Genomic DNA, 21,105 nt, shown 5'->3' with positions numbered 1-21,105 from the left:
AAAAAGAGACGGCAGGTGAAACAGATACGTTCAGAGACAGTCTGAGATACTGTGGTATTCAGGAACAGCCAGAGAGACAGTGATATATTCGGAGACATGAAAGTAATGTGTCCAGAGACAAGAGACATTATTGCATGAGACACCAATATTTTTTAAAGAGCCTGAGAGATACCAAAATATTCTGACAGTCCGTGACACTGATATACCGTATTTGCTCGATTATAAGACGACCCCCCAAATCTGAATATTAATTTAGGAAAAAAAGCCTGAATATAAGACCACCCTATAGGAAAAAAGTTTTACCAGTAAATGTAATGTAAACAATTTTTTTTAATAAAAGCTATGATTTAGAAAAATATTTTAGTTTTGTTTCCTTCTATTTTCCAACCTGTCCCCCCAGTTATGCACATCTGCCCCAGAAATGCCTTATACCCCCTATATGCCATTGTGCCCCATGATATGTCTTTTAACCCTCTAAATGCCACTGTGCCCCATGATATGCCTTTTAACCCTATATGCCTTTTAACCAGGGCCGGCCCTACAATGGAGCCGAGTGGGGCAATTGCCCCAGGCGGCGCTTTTGAAGGGGTGGCACTTTGCCCCTCTCTCTCCTCTGCGAGCCCTCTACTCTAGCTCGGTCTCGGTGCCGGCTTGTAATGCTGAGAGCCGGAAGTGATGTCAATTTCCGGCGCTCAGCATTACAAGCCGGCACTGTTGCAGAGCAGGGAGACTCGCCGCAGGACTGTGTAAGTACAAAGGGGGAGGGTAGATAATGGCATCGGCGAAGTTTAAAAGGGGGGGGGCGTTATTTTAATCTTCGCCCAGGCAGCATTAAGTCTTGGGCCGGCCCTGCTTTTAACCCTATATGCCACTGTGCCCCATGATATGCCTTTTGACCCCCTATGTGCCACTCTGCCTCCAGAAATGCCTTATACCCCTATATCCCATTCTGACATTAAGGGGGTTAAAAGGCATATTATGGGGCAGAGTGGCATATAGGGAGGTTTAAGGCATTTCAGGAGACAGGGTGACGTATGGAGAGTTAAAAAGGCATTTCTGGAGGCAGAGTGGCATTAAGGGGGTTAAAAGGCATTTCATAGAACACCCTGCCTCCAGTAATGCCTTATGCCCCCATTTAACCCCCCCCCCCCCCCAAACTTACCGGTGCTTCTGACTTCCCTGTCATGTAGCCGGGGCAGCGTGTAGATCCCACACACTTACGCTGCAGCTGGAAGGAGGTGTGGCTAGCAGCTGGGGTTGTCTGCGTCCATCGCGCAGACCTTCCCTGACTGTCAGAGTTCCGGCACCGGTGCGGGGAACTCTGATCTCTGACAGCCGGGGAAGGTCTGCACGATGGACGCAGACAACCCCCGCTGCTAGCCCACACCTCCTTCCAGCTGCAGCGTAAGTTGTCTACGCGAATCGCGTAGACATCTACATGCTGCCCCGGCTACACACCGGGGACTCAGAAGCACCGGTAAGTGGGGCGGGGGACCTGGATCTTAGTCGTCTCATAGTCAGACCTATTATAAGACGAGGGGTATTTTTCAGAGCATTTTCTCTGAAAAAACCTCGTCTTATAATCGAGCAAATACGGTATTTAGAGACAGTTGGAGAGATACTGATATATTTAGAGACAGCCCATGACATTGATTTATTCCGAGACATTTGGAGAAATAGTGATGTATTTAGAGACAGTAGATGATAATTGTGACGGATCGTCCTGTGCCCCAGACTGGACACATCCGCCTGACAGCTCCTTCCCTCTCCCAGTAAGCGGACACGCTGCGGCTGTCCGAAGAAAGCAGTCACAGACCAGCACTTCCCTCAATCATGAGACAGAACTTCATGCTTTGAGGTTAGAAACAGAACTCCCTGTATTACAAACACACAGAACTTATATACAATCTACATTCACTGTGCACCGAACCCAACCCCCAATCCTATCAGCCACATCCCCTCACAAATCCCATCGGTATACAGAGGATGTATCAGGTGAGGGGATTAAGGGATACAATGGGTTCCCCCACCTGTGTTATCCCCCCTGTAGTGCGGGTGCCGTCTGGGCAGACAGGGCTGTGCTGGCTGATTAAGAGCCCCAGCCAGATTATAGGATCGTCTCTTTGAAGGCTGGAGCTGCAGCCACATTCAAACAGGGTACAAATAAATATAATAATAATAATAACAGTGAAGATCAGACATAGGTTCTTCACATTACTCCCCTCTTGTGCAAACGTCCGGCAGACACAGCCAGATCCCTAACGGATCGGCTTGAGGATGACCGGGCCTCTACTGTCTCTAGTCCTGCGGGGTAGGGAGAGCGGGCGTGCGGCTTCTGGGGCACCCTGGCAGCCCCATGTCAGTCACCCAGGCTCCTAGGCCTGGCCCGTAGTCAAAGGGTAAGAGGCCAGCCCAGAAGCCTCTCCAGTGGGCAGCCCTCTTTAGTCTCCTCTACAGGCATGGGAGACCTTTCTCCAGGGCTTCCTTTCCCCTCTGGGCCCTCAGCCCAGACTCGGCTCCCTCCCAACCTGATGGAACCCTCCCATGGTTACCCTGACTACGGGCTTGTCCCGAGTCAGCTCCACATTCCCCCACCCAAACAACAAGAGCCCACTCCAAAGCAGCAGCAGTTTCACTTACCCCTACCTGGCTCTCCGAGCTGGGGCTCGTTTTGCCCACTGGACCATGCCGCTGGGGAGGAGTTCCGGTTTGCCCTTCCTCCCATACTTGGTGACAGCCGCTGGGGAGGGTCGCCGCCTGCGCCCCCTCCCAGATGCTCGTGCTGGGGAGAGCCAGATAATGGGGGTGTAAGCTGTGGAGGGCAGAGGTCAGCGACTCTCTGCCCGGTTGCCAGTGCCTCTGCTGGTGCAGGGAACGTTGCTGGGCAGAGAACAGCGTCACTCTGCCCTGTGGCCAGCTCTTCCTCTGGTGGTTCCCTGCTAGCAGGTGGGGACCCTTCGCTGTGGGGCGGGCAGAGGCCAGCAGCACTCTGCCCTGTTGCCGGCGTTTCAGCCGGAGCGAGGATTGCTGGTGCAGGACAGAGGTCAGCGACTCTCTCTCCGGGTGCCAGCACTTCTGGTTGGTCCTCGTTAGCCGGCGGGAACACTGTACTGGGGGATGAGCAGAAGCCAGCAGCACTCTGCCCCGTGGCCGGCTCTTCTGCCGGTCTGGCCTTTTGCGGTGCTGGGCAGAGGATCGCGTCGCACTGCCCTGGTGGGTCCCTGCTAGCAGGCAGGGACCTTTCACTGTGGGGCGAGCAGAGAACAGCGGCACTCTGCCCCGGTGCTTCAGCCGGAGTAGGAGGGGCGCATGGTGCTGGGCAGAGAACAGCGTCCCTCTGCCCTGTTGCCGGCGTTTCAGCCAGAGCGAGGATTTCTGGTGCAGGACAGAGATCAGCGACTCTCTCTCCGGGTGCCAGCACTTCTGGTTGGTCCTCGTTAGCCGGCGGGAACACTGTTCTGGGGGATGAGCAGAGGCCAGCAGCACTCTGCCCCATGGCCGGCTCTTCTGCCGGTCTGCCATTTTGCGGTGCTGGGCAGAGGATCGCGTCGCACTGCCCTGGTGGGTCCCTGCTAGCAGGCAGGGACATTTCACTGTGAGGCGGGCAGAGGCCAGTGGCACTCTGCCCCGCTGCCGGGGCTTCAGCCGGAGTAGGAGGGGCGCATGGTGCTGGGCAGAGAACAGCGTCTCTCTGCCCTGTTGTCGGCGCTTCTGCCGCCTCTAGTGGAAACCCATAGACCGCTGCCTCAAATTCCGGCGACTGCATGCGGTCCATAATCGCCCTGAAGACTTCCTCCCCAAAAGTGATTGCTCACTTTCACCTCTTCGGGCTCTGGCTGCAATACCAGGGGCAGAGTGGCTGAACCTTCAAGTCCGGAGGCTTGCCAATTACAGTGAGCGGCCTCCGGAGCTCGCTCTGTAACCTCTGTTGGCTCACACTGCAGGGCGTAGCTCCCCTCGAATAGCGCCAAGTATTCTGCCTCGAGGCACCATTCTCTGTCTACTAGTCTCTCAAGGTCTTGGCTGAGTTCACTTGTTGCAGTGGGCGGCAGGGCTCTCCGGCGCTTGTCACTAATGTCCCACCATCGGTCCATGTTGCCATTGCCAAAGACACCCCTTTCCTCGAATGCCTCCCACAACAGGCCAGGCCCGCCAAACATCCATCCCTTCCGGAGAATGGGGCCTTTCTGGATTTTCGCTGCGGGCCTCGGGCTTCCCAGTATATGGCTCGGTACTCCTCTTCGAGCCCAATCTCCTGTCGGACCAGCCTCTCTAGCTCTGCAACCTCACCTGGAGACGCAGGTCCCCCGAACAAGTAGAGCCTCCCATTCACCCTGGTCCCTGATTCGTTGTTCTAGGGTGGGCAGATGTGTTCCCTTGGTGGGCGCTCCACTTTTCTAGGGCCGCTCTCCATCTCACGAGCCGGGCTCGGGTCCGTCTCTCAAACTTCCATACTGGAGTCTCCAATTCGAGGGTCTCGACTCCCCTCCAAGTCACCCCGCATCCCGGTGACTGTTCAATCCACTCCATCTGTGGATCCGTTTGGCTCTTCCTCGCCAGGGTATAACTTTGTTCTGCGGCTAGTTGCTTTGGTCCGCTCTGGTCTGGAAGGAGTAAATCCCACCGCTGCCACCAATGTGACGGAGCTGGCTAGTCCGACCGACTGCCTCCGCTGTCTTGTGCTCCCTTAGCCTGGGACAACACGCTTTCCCCCGGTTCCCCAGTCACTCGCCGAGACTCAGTGTAGGGTAAAACCAAACGAAGACTGATTTATACAACATTAAACATCAAAGAATGGCGGCCTCTCCCTGGTGGCAGATCCTGGCTGTCTGCTGGAGATAATCCCCTCAGCCAGTGATGAGATGATACTGCTGGGGGTAGCCACAGAAGTCTCTACAAACCCAGGGCCCATAGTCAATAGGGAGGAGGCTGGCAGTCAGGCTTCTCCAGTGGCCCCAGTGATGGAGGCTTCCGTCACAATAATGTATACACAGACAGTCTGAGAGATACTGATATATCTAGAGACAGCCCATGACGCTGATGTATTTAAATACAGTTGGGATGATACTGATATATTTAGAGACAGCCCTGACACTATTATTTATTATTTTATATAGCGACATCATATTAAGAGACAGTCAATGAGATTCTGATCTATTTAGAGATAGCCCTGTCACGTTAACCCCTTAAGGCAGAGGACTCATGGGGGTATGTTTGAGTTGGGGAGGGGGGCACTGTTGGACTTCTTACCTGCCTTCCCAGTCCCTTATTATGTCTAAGTAACCCTGTGCACATTGGGGGGCACAGGGTTAGGTGACCAGGAAACCCCGGCTGGTCTGCCGGAACCAGACTCCCATGGACTAGCCGGCTATGGGGGCTGTACAAGCCAGGAAACGCTTGATGCGCTTGACCAGGACCTAGCCGTGAATTCATGGAAATACGCGGCGGCTACGCGATGCCCGCCGATAATTGGAACAGGGTACCATGAGAGGACACTTATATATTTAGAGACAGCCCATGTCTCTGATGTATTCCGGCTGAGATGTCAGTAGGAAGGAAGAAAGGGGCCGGGTTTCTTGAGCTGGTCGTTCTGGGTCCGATTACGGGGTAAACAGGACTACCAGCTGTTCAGACAGGTGAGACATACGCTGCCCTCTGTGTACCTGGAGGTGCAAGAGGCTTCTTAGTAGGTGCAGGATAGTGGCAGAGAGCTGCAGTACTGGACAGGTAGGTGCAGGATAGTGACGGAGCTGAAGTATTGGACAGGTAGGTTCAGGATAGTGGCAGAGAGCTGCAGTACTGGACAGGTAGGTGCAGGATAGTGACGGAGCTGAAGTATTGGGACAGGTAGGTGCAGGATAGTGACGGAGCTGAAGTATTGGACAGGAAGGTGCAGGATAGTGACGGAGCTGAAGTATTGGACAGGTAGGTGCAGGATAGTGACGGAGCTGAAGTATTGGACAGGTAGGTGCAGGATAGTGGCAGAGAGCTGCAGTATTGGACAGGTAGGTGCAGGATAGTGGCAGGGAGCTGCAGTATTGGACAGGTAGGTGCAGGATAGTGGCAGAGAGCTGCAGTATTGGACAGGTAGGTGCAGGATAGTGGCAGGGAGCTGCATTATTGGACAGGTAGGTGCAGGATAGTGGCAGGGAGCTGCAGTATTGGACAGGTAGGTGCAGGATAGTGGCAGGGAGCTGCAGTATTGGACAGGTAGGTGCAGGATAGTGGCAGGGAGCTGCAGTATTGGACAGGTAGGTGCAGGATAGTGGCAGGGGAGCTGCAGTATTGGACAGGTAGGTGCAGGATAGTGGCAGGGAGCTGCAGTATTGGACAGGTAGGTGCGGGATAGTGAGCTTTGTGAGCCCGCGTGTGATGCTTCGGTGTAGGCAGCGGCTCTGGGTCGCAGGCACCGTGTCAGAGCAGGGGATCCCTGGATAGGTTATGTTTGCCCATCATGTTTATTTGAAATTAATTGTGCGTTTGATGCATCAGTAGATGAATAAAGCCGAGCTTGAAGTGTAGCAGTTATTCCAGGTCATCGCATTTATTTAATAAATACCATTATTGTCAAAGACGTCCCGTGACAGTCACAAACTACAATTACCGGCCCCAGGGCCGCTCGTATGGGAGGTATCACTGCCCCAGGACATGTCATTGTCCCCGCATACAATGCATTCACTGTTTGTGCTCTCGGACGGCAGACTCTTCAGATCACTGGCCGTGGAGAATCGAAGGCAGCGGATCCTTACTTTGGCATATACTACGAGCATAAGGGGTTAATGGATTTGGGGTGTGCAAGGGGTAGAAAGGTCTGGGTGGGGTATATAACGCACGTCCTCCTTTAATCCAGTGAGGGAGTGTTATGTGTGGGCTAGGCATATGGCTATAAGACAAGACCAACGACTCATAAAAGAAACGGGCAACTAGATGGGCCAACGGGTGCCGATGTGTTTTTGGAATCGATATCTGTTCTCATTGGATTCTTTTCTTTCCAGCACTTAAAGCTCATCTTTTGAGAATTAAACAGACACCTGATCCCCTCCTCGCTCAGAAGGTGATATCACCAGAAGGACCCCCTGACGGTAACTACATCAAAAGAAGGACCCCCCCGACAGTAACAACATAAAAAAAGACGGTTAAAAGTTGTGAATAATTATTTCTGTTAATTTGCCTAGATTTTGGTAAAAGGCTTTTGGCTCCTGTGCGTTTTGCTGAATTATTGTTGTTCGCCTTGGTTTGAGGGAATCGTTTCTTCCCACTCAGGGAGGCGTTATTATATCCCACTGCAATAACTGCCTGTACCAACCTTGCTGGAAGGTGATTTTATGTGTCCACTTCTGTTCTGTAAAGCCGCGTTTTGTTCTTTTTGCCTGCCTCTAGCAGTCCCTCTGAAAGGAATCTTTGTTACCTCTATGCATGTATAGTAGTAGCGAGCCTCTGTTTATGTTCTCTTGATCTTGCACTGTGGCGGCCCGTCTCTTTCTGGGTCCTCACACCTTGAGACCTGTGCAAGGCAGGGGAGCACAAGTGAGGAGAAGGAGCAGCTCTAGTGTGAGAGGAACCGGGGACTGGGACGTTAACGGATTGCTTCGGTGTGCCGCGGGGGTCAGCGCAGGATTACGCGGGGGCATTAGGAGCAAATAAGTGATACAATTCTTACCTGTCTGTAATAGAGATGGAACACCCGGAGTTAATCGCCCCGGCGTGCAGTTACCCAGATGAGTGCGACCCCCTGTATGACGGGCAGTGTCGCCCCGAGCGGCTCCTCATAGAAGATCAGCTGAGACGAAAACTCCGATTCTTTTTCATGAACCCTTGTGAGAAATTCCGAGCTCGGGGTCGCAAACCATGGAAACTTTGTATCCAGATCTTAAAAATTGCTATTGTGACAATTCAAGTAAGTAATTCGGTCCCACGGAAGCGTGGGGGGGGGGGGGGGGTGCAGCTCCCTGCGAAGTAAGAGCTTTTACCAGCAGTGGGTTCTCATACTGTGTGGCCCATGAGTAAAATAACCTGTCCGGTGAACATGCGCCACACAGTCTTCACACAGAGGTGGCCAAAATCTGCAGTGATTTCTGACATTAGTGTGCAAAGTAAATAGGGCTACCGGTGGTGGTGAAAACTGCCTTAGTGCAGCAGGTCCAGGGGCAGATCTCCCACTTGGGTGCACAGCTGCAGGAGGTCAGAGATCTGCCTTGGAACCGCTCAAATACACAATGACATCAGGTCCCTGCTGAAGCTGCCGAGAGCCAAGCACTCAGGTAGCCAACCCTCATAAATACACCACTGCTCGCTAAATTGCAACTTTGCCCCGTTCCTGCGATCAGCAGCACGTATCACGAAAAAACAGGCGGATTGGACGAGCCAAACGGATGTTTCTATCACTTTATAGTAAGCCACAGACTGGCCTTCATGTGATGCTGCCCCACGTGTGTAAACCAATGTAATAATAAAAGGGATCTTAGTCACGTGTCTATAATATGTACCCAGCCGTGTGCATTCAGCATCACGTGAGAGGCGTGATCTTCTACTACTCGTTTCTTTTCTTAGTTTAAGGTCCTCCGTGTGACCTCATTCGTTTCCTGGAGGGTTAGAAAATAGTAAAGCCAGATTCAAGTGTACCGCTATCTGTATCTGCAGGATTATTCCTCCCCATTAAGTAATCTTTATCATTCTCTTGGCGTTATGGTTTATTTTGTAAAATCTGTGATGGCCACCATTATCTCTCAAGTGCCAGCCACATGCGTGTTCGTCAGAAAAGGAGCAGGATGCCGAGCATGTATGTGGTGGCACTTTGGGTCGTCTGCGATCTGCTCCTGAGACTTTCATTAAATAGGAAAGCCTAGCGGTTACAGTTAAATGCTGCCTATGGAGAGAATGCTGCTGATTGGTTGCAGACTCCATTTATTCTAAAAGCAGATAGGCTGAGCAGCCATGTTTTTCAGGACGTTTTCACCAATTGCTAAGCGGCACAGGTAAACTGCTGCCACCTGCTGGCTGTGGGAGGGATAACTGAGTTACCTGTGCAGACCAGTGATAGGTGAAAATCGTATTCGTCCCGGAAAACGTGGCCAATGTGGTCAGTAAAATCAGTGTAAGATCTACTCGATCCGCACACTGAGGAGGGAGCCTAATGTGGCCACTCAGTAGTAACGTAGCATTAACAGAAAGTGCATGTCGCGGCGCCTATTGTGGGATCAGCTAGCATGCTGATAAAATGTCTGATCCCTGTCGGCATGCTGGGATCATGATAAAAACATAAAATAAATAGCTATTTCAAAAGAAAAATGTCCAATGACTACAAATCGTGGCGGCTCGTTAATAGTTGTGCTTTTGTGTCCAGCTTGTTTTGTTTGGCCTCAGTAATCAGATGGTCGTCACTTTCAAGGAAGAAAACACAATGGCGTTCAAGCATCTCTTCCTCAAAGGATTTGTGGATTCCCAGGATGAGCCCTACGCCGTTTACCGGCAGGAAGATGTCCGCGACCGCGTTGATTTTATCATCAAACAGGTAAAGATGGATACTCGTCCCGTTATTTCATCTCCGTAACAATAAAAAATGGCTGTTGGAGATTTCTGCAAAATCCTTTGGAATTCTAGGATTTGGAGCTGATCGCAAACCTTCATGTTTCAGCGGCAACTTATCTCACAGCCGCCTGGGTGTTCCCGCTGATGTGACGTCACTGATATTTTTATGGAAATATGTAAATGTATATCATGACGCTCCAGCAGGGGTTAACTTCTACCCGCAGGGCTGTCCAGCGCCTCGCAGCCCAGAATGAAACGTAACAGAACGGGCCGGGGACAGCGCCGCGTCTCTCAGTGCAGAATATTCACCGTTCTAGCCATTCCCAGTAATAACGGAACAAAATTCCTGTATTAACCATTTCAATCCCCGCCGCAGTACTTGGATCTGCAGAACGTCTCTGTTGGCAATTACGCCTATGGCAGTGAAGGCGAGGAGCAGAGCCGTCTGTCCATCTGTCAGCACTTCTACAAACGCTGCAGCATCTTCCCTGGAAACGGAACGTTTGACATCGATCCCGACATCGAGACGGGTAGTTCGTGAAAGTTTATCCTCTCCGAGCCGCTTGTGATACGTGTTTCCCCTTTCACTGATCTGGGTAGGACTGACAGCATTCAGTCCGGGGGTTAATTCTATACAAAAAGAAAACATGCCCAAAGTGTACTTCCCAATCTAGTCCAGAACACATTAACAGAAAGCAAAGGGAACACAGAAAGGATCCAGTCAATGAGTTACTCCTTAAGAACGTGTTATTTTAGACCCTGTGCTAGCTGTATGAGGAATGTGAACTGCGAGGAGATGGTTAATAGGTATTTGCTTGTTTGTGAAAGTACGTGTATATACTAGCATTCAAAAGTTTGGGGTCACTCACCTATTTTCATGGAAACCAATGACATTTCTGGCTGTTACATAATTTCGAGCCATCATTGTCCCACTGCCCGTCTTCTTCTGTCCCTGATCTCCAAATCTCACTCACGTAGTCTTTATATTACTGTCTATAAATATATATTAAGATATTACCAGCAGCAGTGTGTGTCACGAGTGGGCTGACAATGTACGCGCAGATAACTGTCTGTCTGGGTTACAGAATGCCTGTACATTAAACCGATGTCGCCGTCCAACGATGGGCCGGGTGACCAATCCAACATGACTCTAGACTTTCACAGGTACGTTTTACAGACAGCTGATCCCCCTCAGCGCACAGCCCGGTTTATCCAGTAAATCGGGGGTTCGTCTGCAGTCAGCACAGCTGATTCCCCCCCCCCCCCAGCGCACGGCCCGGTTTATCCAATAAATTGGGGGTCCGTCTGCAGTCAGCACAGCTGATCCCCTTAGCGCACTGCCCGGTTTATCCAGTAAATTGGGGATCCGTCTGCGGTTGGCACGGCTGATCCCCCTCAAGGAGATATCACGTGATAAGATATGGTGGCCAACTTGGCTTTAGTTAATAATGAGGCTATTAGCCACATTCACCCCGACAGCTGCTAACAGATGCTTTATTTCTTCTTACAGACTGGTTACAATAGAAATTGTGTCCAAGCTGAAAGCAATAAACCTTCAGACGATTCGCCATCACGAGCTGCCCGACTGCTACGTCTTTACAGTGACGGTAAGTACCCTCGATGAATCCATAATAACCGATGCTGGGGCAACAACCGGCGCTGGGTGATCAAACAGCCTCTAGTCCGGGCTGCGGAGGAAAGTCAGTAAATTTCAGAGACAATTACTGGTGACCACGTGAGGGACTCTTGTGTAAAATATTTCAATGACTTGAATCAGGACCAACCGACTCGTCAAGCCTCGCGCTCCGTTACTTCCCCGGACAGCGTAATGCACTCGGTCCTTATCCTGACCCCTACCTTTCTATCGCAGTAGGATCTGTAGTATCGGAGGGTGACCAGGTGAGGCCCATGGTTGCTGCTGAGTGCCGGGTGAGTCTGAAGCTGGCCCCGGCTGTAAGGAAACGCGGCTTTAAGGTTTTGTGACGGGGACTTCATAAGTTTATTTTGAATCTTTGTTAAGCTTGTGAGCCGAGTCTCTCCGCCTGACGTATCGGTTTGTCTTCGTCTGTCGATTCCCGTCTTACTTAGCCCAGATAATTGTTTAAGAGGTTTTCAGATAGTAACATGATCGGCCACTGCGCGGGGTATATGCAGCTTGACATTTATATGTTTCCAATTCCCAACAGATAACCTTTGATAATAAAGCTCACAGCGGAAAGATTAAAATAAGTCTGGACAATGATGCTGCTATCCAGGAATGCAGAGATTGGCACGTGTCCGGCTCCAGTGAGTGTCAGCTTATACGGCATGAACTGTGCGGTTTTATCCCATGTTATATGATGGCTTCTATGAAGGGGTTAAATCAGCCAGGGAGAGAGAGGCTGTTATGGAGTTTAGTGATCTGTAGAAATGCATACATTAAAGTGTGAAGGAGACCATTGGGTGATGGACTAAAGATCACCCCTCTACATGCATACATTTACATACATACATTACATGCATACATTAAATATACATTACATACAGACATTACATGCATACATACATGTGGGACTAGAGATGTAGGGACGGTTCTATAGGTCCTCTGGTTCTGCCGTATATAAAGAAAACAGATTATTATAGTTTATTCATCATGAATTATAGCACATTATTATAGATTATTATTATTTGCTTTATTCATCGTAAATTATAGCTTATTATATTATATTTTCATTATTCATCGTGAATTAGAGCACATTATTATTATTTGCTTTATTCATCGTAAATTATAGCTTATTATATTATATTTTCATTATTCATCGTGAATTAGAGCACATTATTATTATTTGCTTTATTCATCGTAAATTATAGCTTATTATATTATATTTTCATTATTCATCGTGAATTAGAGCACATTATTATAGTATTTATTATTATTATATTTTCATTATCCATCGTGAATGACTATTTTCCTGCAGTACAGAAGAACACCCATTATATGATGATTTTTGACGCCGTGGTTATATTGGTCTGCTTATCGTCCGTCACGCTCTGCACGCGCTCCGTGGTTAACGGGATTCACCTTCAAAGGGTGCGTCTCGAATGCATCGCTGTTTGGGGCTCGGTTACTAAGCGACACATCAGTGTGTATATATATATATATATATGCGCCTGTTACACCAGAGATTTCACAGAATAAAAGCCCCTCTGCGCATGCGTGCTGGGTGACTGACCCACCAGTAAATGAATGACCCCGATCTCTGCCTCACTGGGGCGCTGGTTACTCCAGAACTGATAAGTATAAAAAATTTCTGAAATCTCACCAACTCACTAGTGATAAGCGCAGCGGGTTCCGAGAGTATGTGGCCCCAGGGTCCCCGTCGCTCCCTTTTTGTCCACTACTTGATTAGTGACACGTTCTCTTGTTCACTTTAAGGAGTATGTGGCCTTTGTGCAGCTGTCCCGGAGGGTGCCGTGGGCCGACCGCATGGAGTTTGTCAACGGCTGGTACCTTTCAATCATTTGCAGCGATTTTCTGTCTATTGCCGGCTCGGTCCTGAAAATGGAGATCCAGGCGAAGGTGAGCGACGGCGAGAGGCACGTTATTCCCGCGGACCGGAAACGTCTGCAGATGGTCCGCTTCCTCTCACATACTGTTACTGCACGGACAGGCAGGGGTTAACCCCATACAGCAGTCTCTTACAGCCTCCCCATCTCTCCTACCTGTGGGGGTCTCCCACTCCCCAGCGTTCATTAGGTTCGGGGGTCTCCATCAAGTAAATCCCAGTTTAAGAGTAAAATAGCCTGCAGTGGTTTGCCTGCCAATCACGAAGAGGGAAAATATTGTCTTATTGGTATATTTTATATTTATCGCATGATAAGCGCAGACTGTCCCCGATCTCTCGTCCACAGAGTCTGTCGAGCTACGACGTGTGCAGCATCCTCCTAGGTTCCGCCACCCTGCTGGTGTGGCTGGGAGTCATTCGTTACCTGGGCTTCTTCCGGAAATACAATGTAAGAAGCGCTACGTAAGACAGTATATAATAATGCACCGTATATATTGTATAGCCTGCGTTTGAATCTCCCCCATAGAAGACCCTCTTATTATGTATAAGTAGTTGAATGGGGCAGTTGGTGTTAAATGTTCTGAGGGGAACGGTGGAAACAACGCAGATAAGGAAGTAGCTTAACGTAAAAATTCAGACTGGGGGTGACCGTACCTGGGAACCCGGCACAGATAACAGGTGCAGTAATTGCAGGTATTTGCTGCAGACCCCCAAATATCAATATTAAGGGGAAGAACAGCTTTTATTACAAACTGACAAAGCTGCGTATCTGGCTCGCGTTTTAGCCAGAGGAGATTTCAATTACACAGACATTAAGTGAAACAAAAAAACCAGAAACGCTCATTTTTAACCTGTTAGACGACGGCTTCGTGTCACAATTAGCGGAGACTCCAACTAGAAAGGACCCCTGTCTGGATCTCATGATAACTAAAAATGTAGAGCTTTTGTCGAATATTCCAGTAGAAATAACCTTTTGGGAACAGAGACCATAAGGGGGGGGCATTAGAGATTTATTCACAGACACATCTAGTAAAAGCTCAAAAAAAAGACAGAATTTTAGAAAGGAGACTTCAACAGGTTAAGGGTGTCCCTGGGGCTCAGGGACTGGGATGAACTGGGGCTCAGGGACTGGGATAAACTGGTTTCAGTTTAAAGATATCCCCCTTATCTTCTGTGTTTCCTACTAACATTCAAAAAGTACAAGCATTAGACCCATGCATGAGGAATATACAGGGATATAACTAGTTGTAAGGATGGGATTATGGTAGATGGCGGAACAGCCTACCAGCAGAAGTGGTAGAGGGTAATACAGTGAGGGGATTAAACATGCATGGGATAGACATACGGCTCCTGAATCTAAGACGAGACCAACGACTGATTAAGGTTTGAGTCTTTACCGCAGGAGAGACAGGCGACTAGACGGGGGCCGGATGATTCTTACCTGCTGTCACTTTCTCTGTTTCTTTGCTCCAGCTCCTGATCCTCACACTAAGGGCAGCTCTCCCTAATGTGATCCGGTTTTGCTGCTGTGCAGCCATGATCTACCTGGGCTACTGCTTCTGCGGGTGGATCGTTTTGGGTCCTTATCACGTGAAGGTAGTTTTGTCATGGTCTGTTCCCCGTGATTGCAGTGACTTCCGTTCTATCACCCCCTTCAGTCTCATGTCTTTCCCCTGTCACCCCTTCAGCCTCCGCCTTTCTCCCTGCGCGCTCCGGCTGTCTCCGCCCGTCTCCCTGCGCGCTCCGCCCGTCCCTGCCCGTCTCCCTGCGCGCTCCGGCTGTCGCCGCCCTTCTCCCTGCGCGCTCCGGCTGTCTCCTCCCGTCCCTACCCTTCTCCCTGCGCGCTCCGCCTTTCGCCGCCCTTCTCCCTGCGCGCTCCACCTGTCGCCGCCCTTCTCCCACGTCACCCCGTCTGTGTTTTCTGTCTGCAGTTCCGTTCTCTGAACATGGTGTCCGAGTGTCTGTTCTCGCTCATTAATGGAGATGACATGTTCACCACGTTTTCCATCATGCAGCAGAAGAGTTACCTGGTTTGGCTGTTCAGCCGGATTTACTTGTACTCTTTTATCAGTCTCTTTATCTACATGGTCCTCAGTCTCTTCATTGCGTTGATCACAGACACATACGATACAATCAAGGTAGGTGCATCTCTTCCACCGTAAAACCATAACATTTTAATATAATGTGAACACGTAGAAACATACTGGTACAGAGGGAAAAGAGGACCCTGATCTTTGGAGCTTACAATCTAATAGGAGGCATAGGGGGAGGAGTGAAGAGGGTGGTTAGAGATCAGAGCAGACATATAGGGATTGCAGGGTGTTAAGGGCTGAATAGTAAGGGGGTCACCCCAGTCACATGCTGCATCTTTTTCATAGTTTGGGATAGCTGGACAAGGAGTCACTAAGACTGTTTTTTGCTTCCAAGTGGAACTGAAGTATAATCCACCTACAATTTAACGTTTGTAGAATTATCAGAAAGATGGCTTTCCAGAGTCTGAGCTCCATGCGTTTGTCTCAGAATCTAAAGGCTTGGCAATAACGAGCTGCTACAAACAGGGAGAGGAGGCTGCGGCGGCGTCTGCGCTCTGCTGCTGAGACCGGTAACGTTTGGATAATAATATATATTTATTATTTAATAATTATCATTTTTAATGTTTCATATTCCTGCAGTGTCATAAACAGAACTCAACCGCCTTTATTTCATTCCTTTTCTTCCTTTTCCTTATAGGTATCTGGGATCCAAAGTAACGATAAATAAACTATCCTTGAAAACAGGTGTGGGATGTCCGAACCTGTCTCGTGCGTACACCAGGCTGTCGATGCACCCCCTGGCTTACTGCTCAGTTATATACAATGCTAATTGGTTAAATATTCTGTATTGAAATATATATTTGATACTAACCCGCAATGGCGACATGTAAGGAACATGTGATTGTTATAGGAGTACAAGTGGTTTTTCTAAAAAATGATCCCTTCTTACTAAGGGTCCTAAAGAGCCGCTAGTGGACTCCCGCGGGTCGAGGACAGCGGATCCTGGGGCAAACCCAACACAACCCGTGTGTTCAGTCTGTTGGTGCATTCAGCAGGTCTGTTGGTACCAGCACCAGGACACAATAATATATATGTATGTATATATATATATGTATTATTATTAGTGTTCATTCAATAATAAACAGCACACCCGACATAATCTGTAATGCATTGACATGAAATACAGCAGAAAGACGCAACAGCAGTTATAACACGACGGCAAAAACGTTAGAGTTCCAGGGGCTCCGAAGAACCGCTATCGCTGCGGCGGTGACAGCTGAGAATGGGGTGAACGCTAGGTGAAAAGAGGTATATCGTTACACGAGGGCTGAGGGGGGCCAGCAGAGGAGGGCTGGTGTTTGTCCTCCTCCTCCACATGGCTGTCAATGATAGTATCGTCTTTAACCAAAACAGAGTAGTAGTAGAGGAACCTCCTCTCCCCGGAGTCCGTTTCCAGGGTTCCCAGTCCAATCCCATGCCCACTGCCAGAAGAAATGAAGTGATGGTTCTTTGCTTTCTGAAATGGGAAATTTGGTCGGCGAGGATAATTTAAATTTTTTGTTCTTCTTCCTGAGCCCCCGCTGGCTGATTTTATGGAGCGGTTACAAACAAACATGGGATTGGCTGACACAGGAAAAAGTGCTTAAGCAATCACTGTTAAAGTAGACAAGACCCTTGGGCCGCATGGTCTACACCCAATGGGGGGGGGGGGGGCTACTTAAGGAGCAAAGCCTAATTCTGACCAGAACACTATTTTTGATATTTATGGGTCCTTTTAGTTCAGGTACATCACCAATAGACTGGTGTAAGGCAGATATGGTGCCCATATTTAAAGAGGGATCAAAATCTCAGCAGGGCAACTACAGGCCAGTGAGCTTGACATCCATCGTGGGGGAAAGTATTTGAAGGGTTGTTAAAGGCATACATTTGAGAAAACATCTTGAATCAGAATATAATTAGTAGAAGACAGCATGGTTTTGTGAAAGACAGGTCTTGTCAAACCAATCTAATAGCACTCTATGAAGGTGTCAGTAAAAATATAGATCTAGCAGTGGAGGTAGATGTGGGGAGCGGGAGTAGGGGTGATGCGTGGGAGTAGATGTGGGGAGTAGGGGTGATGCATGGGAGTAGATGTGGGGAGCGGGAGTAGGGGTGATGCGTGGGAGTAGATGTGGGGAGCGGGAGTAGGGGTGATGCGTGGGAATAGATGTGGGGAGCGGGAGTAGGGGTGATGCGTGGGAGTAAATGGGCGGAGCGGGAGTAGGGGTGATGCATGGGAATAGATGTGGGGAGTAGGGGTGATGCATGGGAGTAGATGTGGGGAGCGGGAGTAGGGGTGATGCGTGGGAGTAGATGTGGGGAGTAGGGGTGATGCGTGGGAGTAGATGTGGGGAGCGGGAGTAGGGGTGATGCATGGGAGTAGATGTGGGGAGTAGGGGTGATGCATGGGAGTAGATGTGGGGAGTAGGGGTGATGCGTGGGAGTAGATGTGGGGAGCGGGAGTAGGGGTAAGACGCGAGAGGAGGGGCACTAGATGTGATCTATTTGCACTTTGCTAAAGCATTTGATACAGTTCCACATCAAAGGTTATTGGACAAATTGTCAGAAATAGGCTTAGGGGCAGATAGATGTACTTGGATTGGAAATTGGGCAAAATATAGAATGCAAAGAGTGGTTGTAAATGGAAAATTCTCATACTGGACCAAGGTGTTAAGTGGAGGCCTCGGGGGTCTGTCCCGGGTCCTCCTCTTTTTTACTTAATAATCTGTCGTATTGCATTGAGAGCCGTATCTCAGTATTTGCTAACCTGAATGTTGCTTCTCTGCAAGAGGATTTAAACAGAATGGAGGACTGAGCAGGCATGTGGGGGACCGGGCAGGCGTGTGGGGGACGGGACAAGCATGAGGGGGGACCAGGCAGGCGTGTGGGGGACGGGACAAGCATGAGGGGGGACCAGGCAGGCATGTGGGGGATGGGACAAGCATGAGGGGGGACCAGGCAGGCATGTGGGGGATGGGACAAGCATGAGGGGGGACCAGGCAGGCATGTGGGGGATGGGACAAGCATGAGGGGGGACCAGGCAGGCGTGTGGGGGACGGGACAAGCATGAGGGGGGCCGGGCAGGCATGTGGCAAATGAAGGGTACAATACAGATAAATCTAAAGTTATGCAAAAATAATAAAAATGCAACATATAATTGAAATGGTTTCTCTCTGGGGAAAAAACAGGAAGAAGAAGGATTTAGGAATAGTTGTAGACAACAGACTTAGCAATAGTGCACAATGCCAGTCAGCAGCTGCTTTGGCCAATAGGATATTCGCATGATTCACGGCAGAAGGATATCATCTGACATTGAAAATTCTCACATTGAATAAGCGGTGCAATTCTGGGAACCATAAGAATATTATGGAACTAGAAAAAGTGCAAAGGAGTGCTACAAAATTAATAAAGGGCCACAGAAAGAATCTTGGTTATAAGGGGAGACTAAGAATGTTGCATATATATATAATGCTAGACAAAGGCCATCTCAGAGGGCATATTATAACATTGTATGAATATGTGCGGGGCCAATATAAATAGCTCTGCAGTTACCCGTTCATTAACAGAAATGTACAAAGAATGAGAGGTTGCCCTCTGAGACGGGAAGAGCGAAGATTTCTTACAGGATTCTTTACAGTGAGGGCTGTAAAGGTAGGGAATTCACCGCCGAGAGAGGGGGTTCTATCAGATACACCGGATGCCTCCAAAAGGGGTAAAAGCAGAACATACAGGGGTATAAATGACAGAATAAACAGTCATATTTTACAGCTTCTCGATCCGAGGAGCAATCTGATCGGGTTTTGGAGTCAAGAAGGAACTTTTGAAAAAATGTAATTTTGTTATTTTTTTATGCCTTTTTTGGATCAAAACCAGGAAGGGTTGAAATTGATGGACTATGACTATGATTTGGTGCATGATTTTGGTGCAAATTTACATTTTTTGCCAACTTGCAAGCACTCGCACTTTAGTGAATAGATCCCTTTATCGCCATCTTCTGGTGAGATGATCTCCATTTTATTCAGTCTAGCATCACAGGGCACACTTCCTGCCCCATCGCTTGCCCCCCCCATACACGATTTTGCATCCGTTTGCATCTGTTTTTTTTCTACCAGAGTTTCATCTTCTGTTTCTGGGTCTGTTTACCATGACTTTGCAGGAGAGTTTAACTCCTTCCATACTCTGCCTTCCCTGTGCTTTATGAAGGCCCTGTATAATGTATACATAAATCAGTGACCGGCCCCCTGTATAATGTATAGATAAATCAGTGAGATGACCTGCATAATGTATAATATAATGCTCCATCTCTCACTTGCTCCAGAAACTCCCTCTTCTCCATCTCTTCCCTGCCCCCAGAACCTTCCCTCACCTGCCCCAGAACCTGCCCCACCACCCATGTCTAAGGGTTTTCTGCAGTCTCTTCAGTCGGAGCTCAGCTGCGATGGATATTTCTCTGAAGAGCTTTGGTGTTGGGGACGTCAGGTAGGTGGAAACGGTCTGTGGGGGAGACTCTAGAGGTTTTTATGTTTTGGTTTATGTCGTTACTTTATTATTTCCCGTCTCGCTGCGTTATTATATTCATGAACTGGTTTTGTAAAAGCCCTCTGGGGCATTGAATGGGTTAAATGATAGGACCTATTGATACAGCACCAGCAGGTGTACTCAGTGCTTAGAAAATCCGATCGCGAGAGGGAAATTGTAATGCGTCCAATGGAACCTCAAAAAGGTAGGCCTTGGGTTCCTTGCCGTAAGAGCTTACAGCTTAAATAGGACAGGGTAAGTCCACTGACTTGGGCAAAAGGGCAGATCAGCGTTCCCAGTAACAGGAGATTCTGAAAACCCAAACTGATTGCTGGGAAATGGATCAGAATCTGAATGGCTTCACAGACGAATTGGATTAAAGAGATCCTTCTAGAATTCAGCAAATGGTGGAACCCAAACCGGGAATTTCTGCTGAATTCCGGGGAGATTCCTTTAAGCAGAATAATTTATCGGCGTTCAGCTGTTCCCCATCAGGTCTGAGGGTTTTCATTATGTTCCTAATCACTGACCTCAGGCGTTATCTGCCCGGGAGGGGGCTATTCAGGCGTTATATATTGCTATTATACCGTTGCCTGCAATCCGGCGTCTGCCGTCCTTCTCTAAGGTTCTTTTAATGTTCCGTTTAATGCGCCGCAAATAAGTAATTTTGGCAAATATGTTCATGTCATCCCCTGGAGTTTGAGTTCGCTTGCGTTGTCTGCGGATTGATAAATCGTTTCCTTAATACTGTTACTGATTTGTGTGCCACCTACAGGACAGACTGGTTACTGCAGCGCGTCTGCACTTCACGCCCGCTGCCCGTAGGCCGTACTGTGCATCGGGGCTGTCCTGGATCTGTCTAGTCCGAGCGACTACCTCTGCTGTCTTGTGCTCCCTTAGACTGGGACTCACACTCTTTCCCCGGTTCCCCAGTCACTCGCCGAGTCTCTTTCCGGTGGAAGACTCTTGGTAGTGAAAGAGTTAACCCCTCCCATTTACATTTGGTTGTTTTTGTAGGAAATCTGCTGAAATTGAATGATTTATTGTTTCTTTTGTTGATCTCGAGTCTGCAGTGAGATTAACCCCAAGATATGGAACTTGGTTAACATCTGTGGGACTTGTTGGGAAGCCGGGTATTCCAGCTGTTTGAAGACCCGACGCGTTTCTCTCACTTAGTGGGACTTGCTGGGAAGCCGGGTATTCCAGCTGTTTGAAGACCCGACGCGTTTCTCTCACTTAGTGGGACTTGCTGGGAAGCCGGGTATTCCAGCTGTTTGAAGACCCGACGCGTTTCTCTCATTTAGTGGGACTTGCTGGGAAGCCGGGTATTCCAGCTGTTTGAAGACCCGACGCGTTTCTCTCACTTAGTGGGACTTGTTGGGAAGCCGGGTATTCCAGCTGTTTGAAGACCCGACGCGTTTCTCTCATTTAGTGGGACTTCG

General features: G+C 49.1%; 1 protein-coding gene across 1 annotated transcript; it reads left to right on the top strand.

Annotated features, from left to right (window-relative positions):
• Nucleotides 1–7,675: 7,675 nt before the first annotated feature.
• LOC149271521 (mucolipin-3-like) lies at nt 7,676–15,670 on the top strand. The gene is made up of 12 exons (XM_089507381.1): nt 7,676–7,897; nt 9,344–9,511; nt 9,905–10,058; nt 10,614–10,692; nt 11,039–11,135; nt 11,715–11,814; nt 12,486–12,598; nt 12,944–13,087; nt 13,420–13,521; nt 14,547–14,669; nt 15,005–15,211; nt 15,542–15,670. The coding sequence occupies exons 1-12, from the start codon at nt 7,676–7,678 to the stop codon at nt 15,668–15,670; spliced, it is 1,638 nt and encodes a 545-aa protein (XP_089363507.1).
• The last annotated feature ends 5,435 nt before the right edge of the window (nt 15,671–21,105 follow it).

The sequence above is a fragment of the Sceloporus occidentalis genome, unplaced genomic scaffold, assembly GCF_023333645.1.
Source record: "Sceloporus occidentalis isolate IW3139 unplaced genomic scaffold, rSceOcc1.0.p SCAF_500, whole genome shotgun sequence".
Taxonomy (NCBI): domain Eukaryota; kingdom Metazoa; phylum Chordata; class Lepidosauria; order Squamata; family Phrynosomatidae; genus Sceloporus; species Sceloporus occidentalis.
This window is presented reverse-complemented; position numbering and strand designations above follow the sequence as displayed.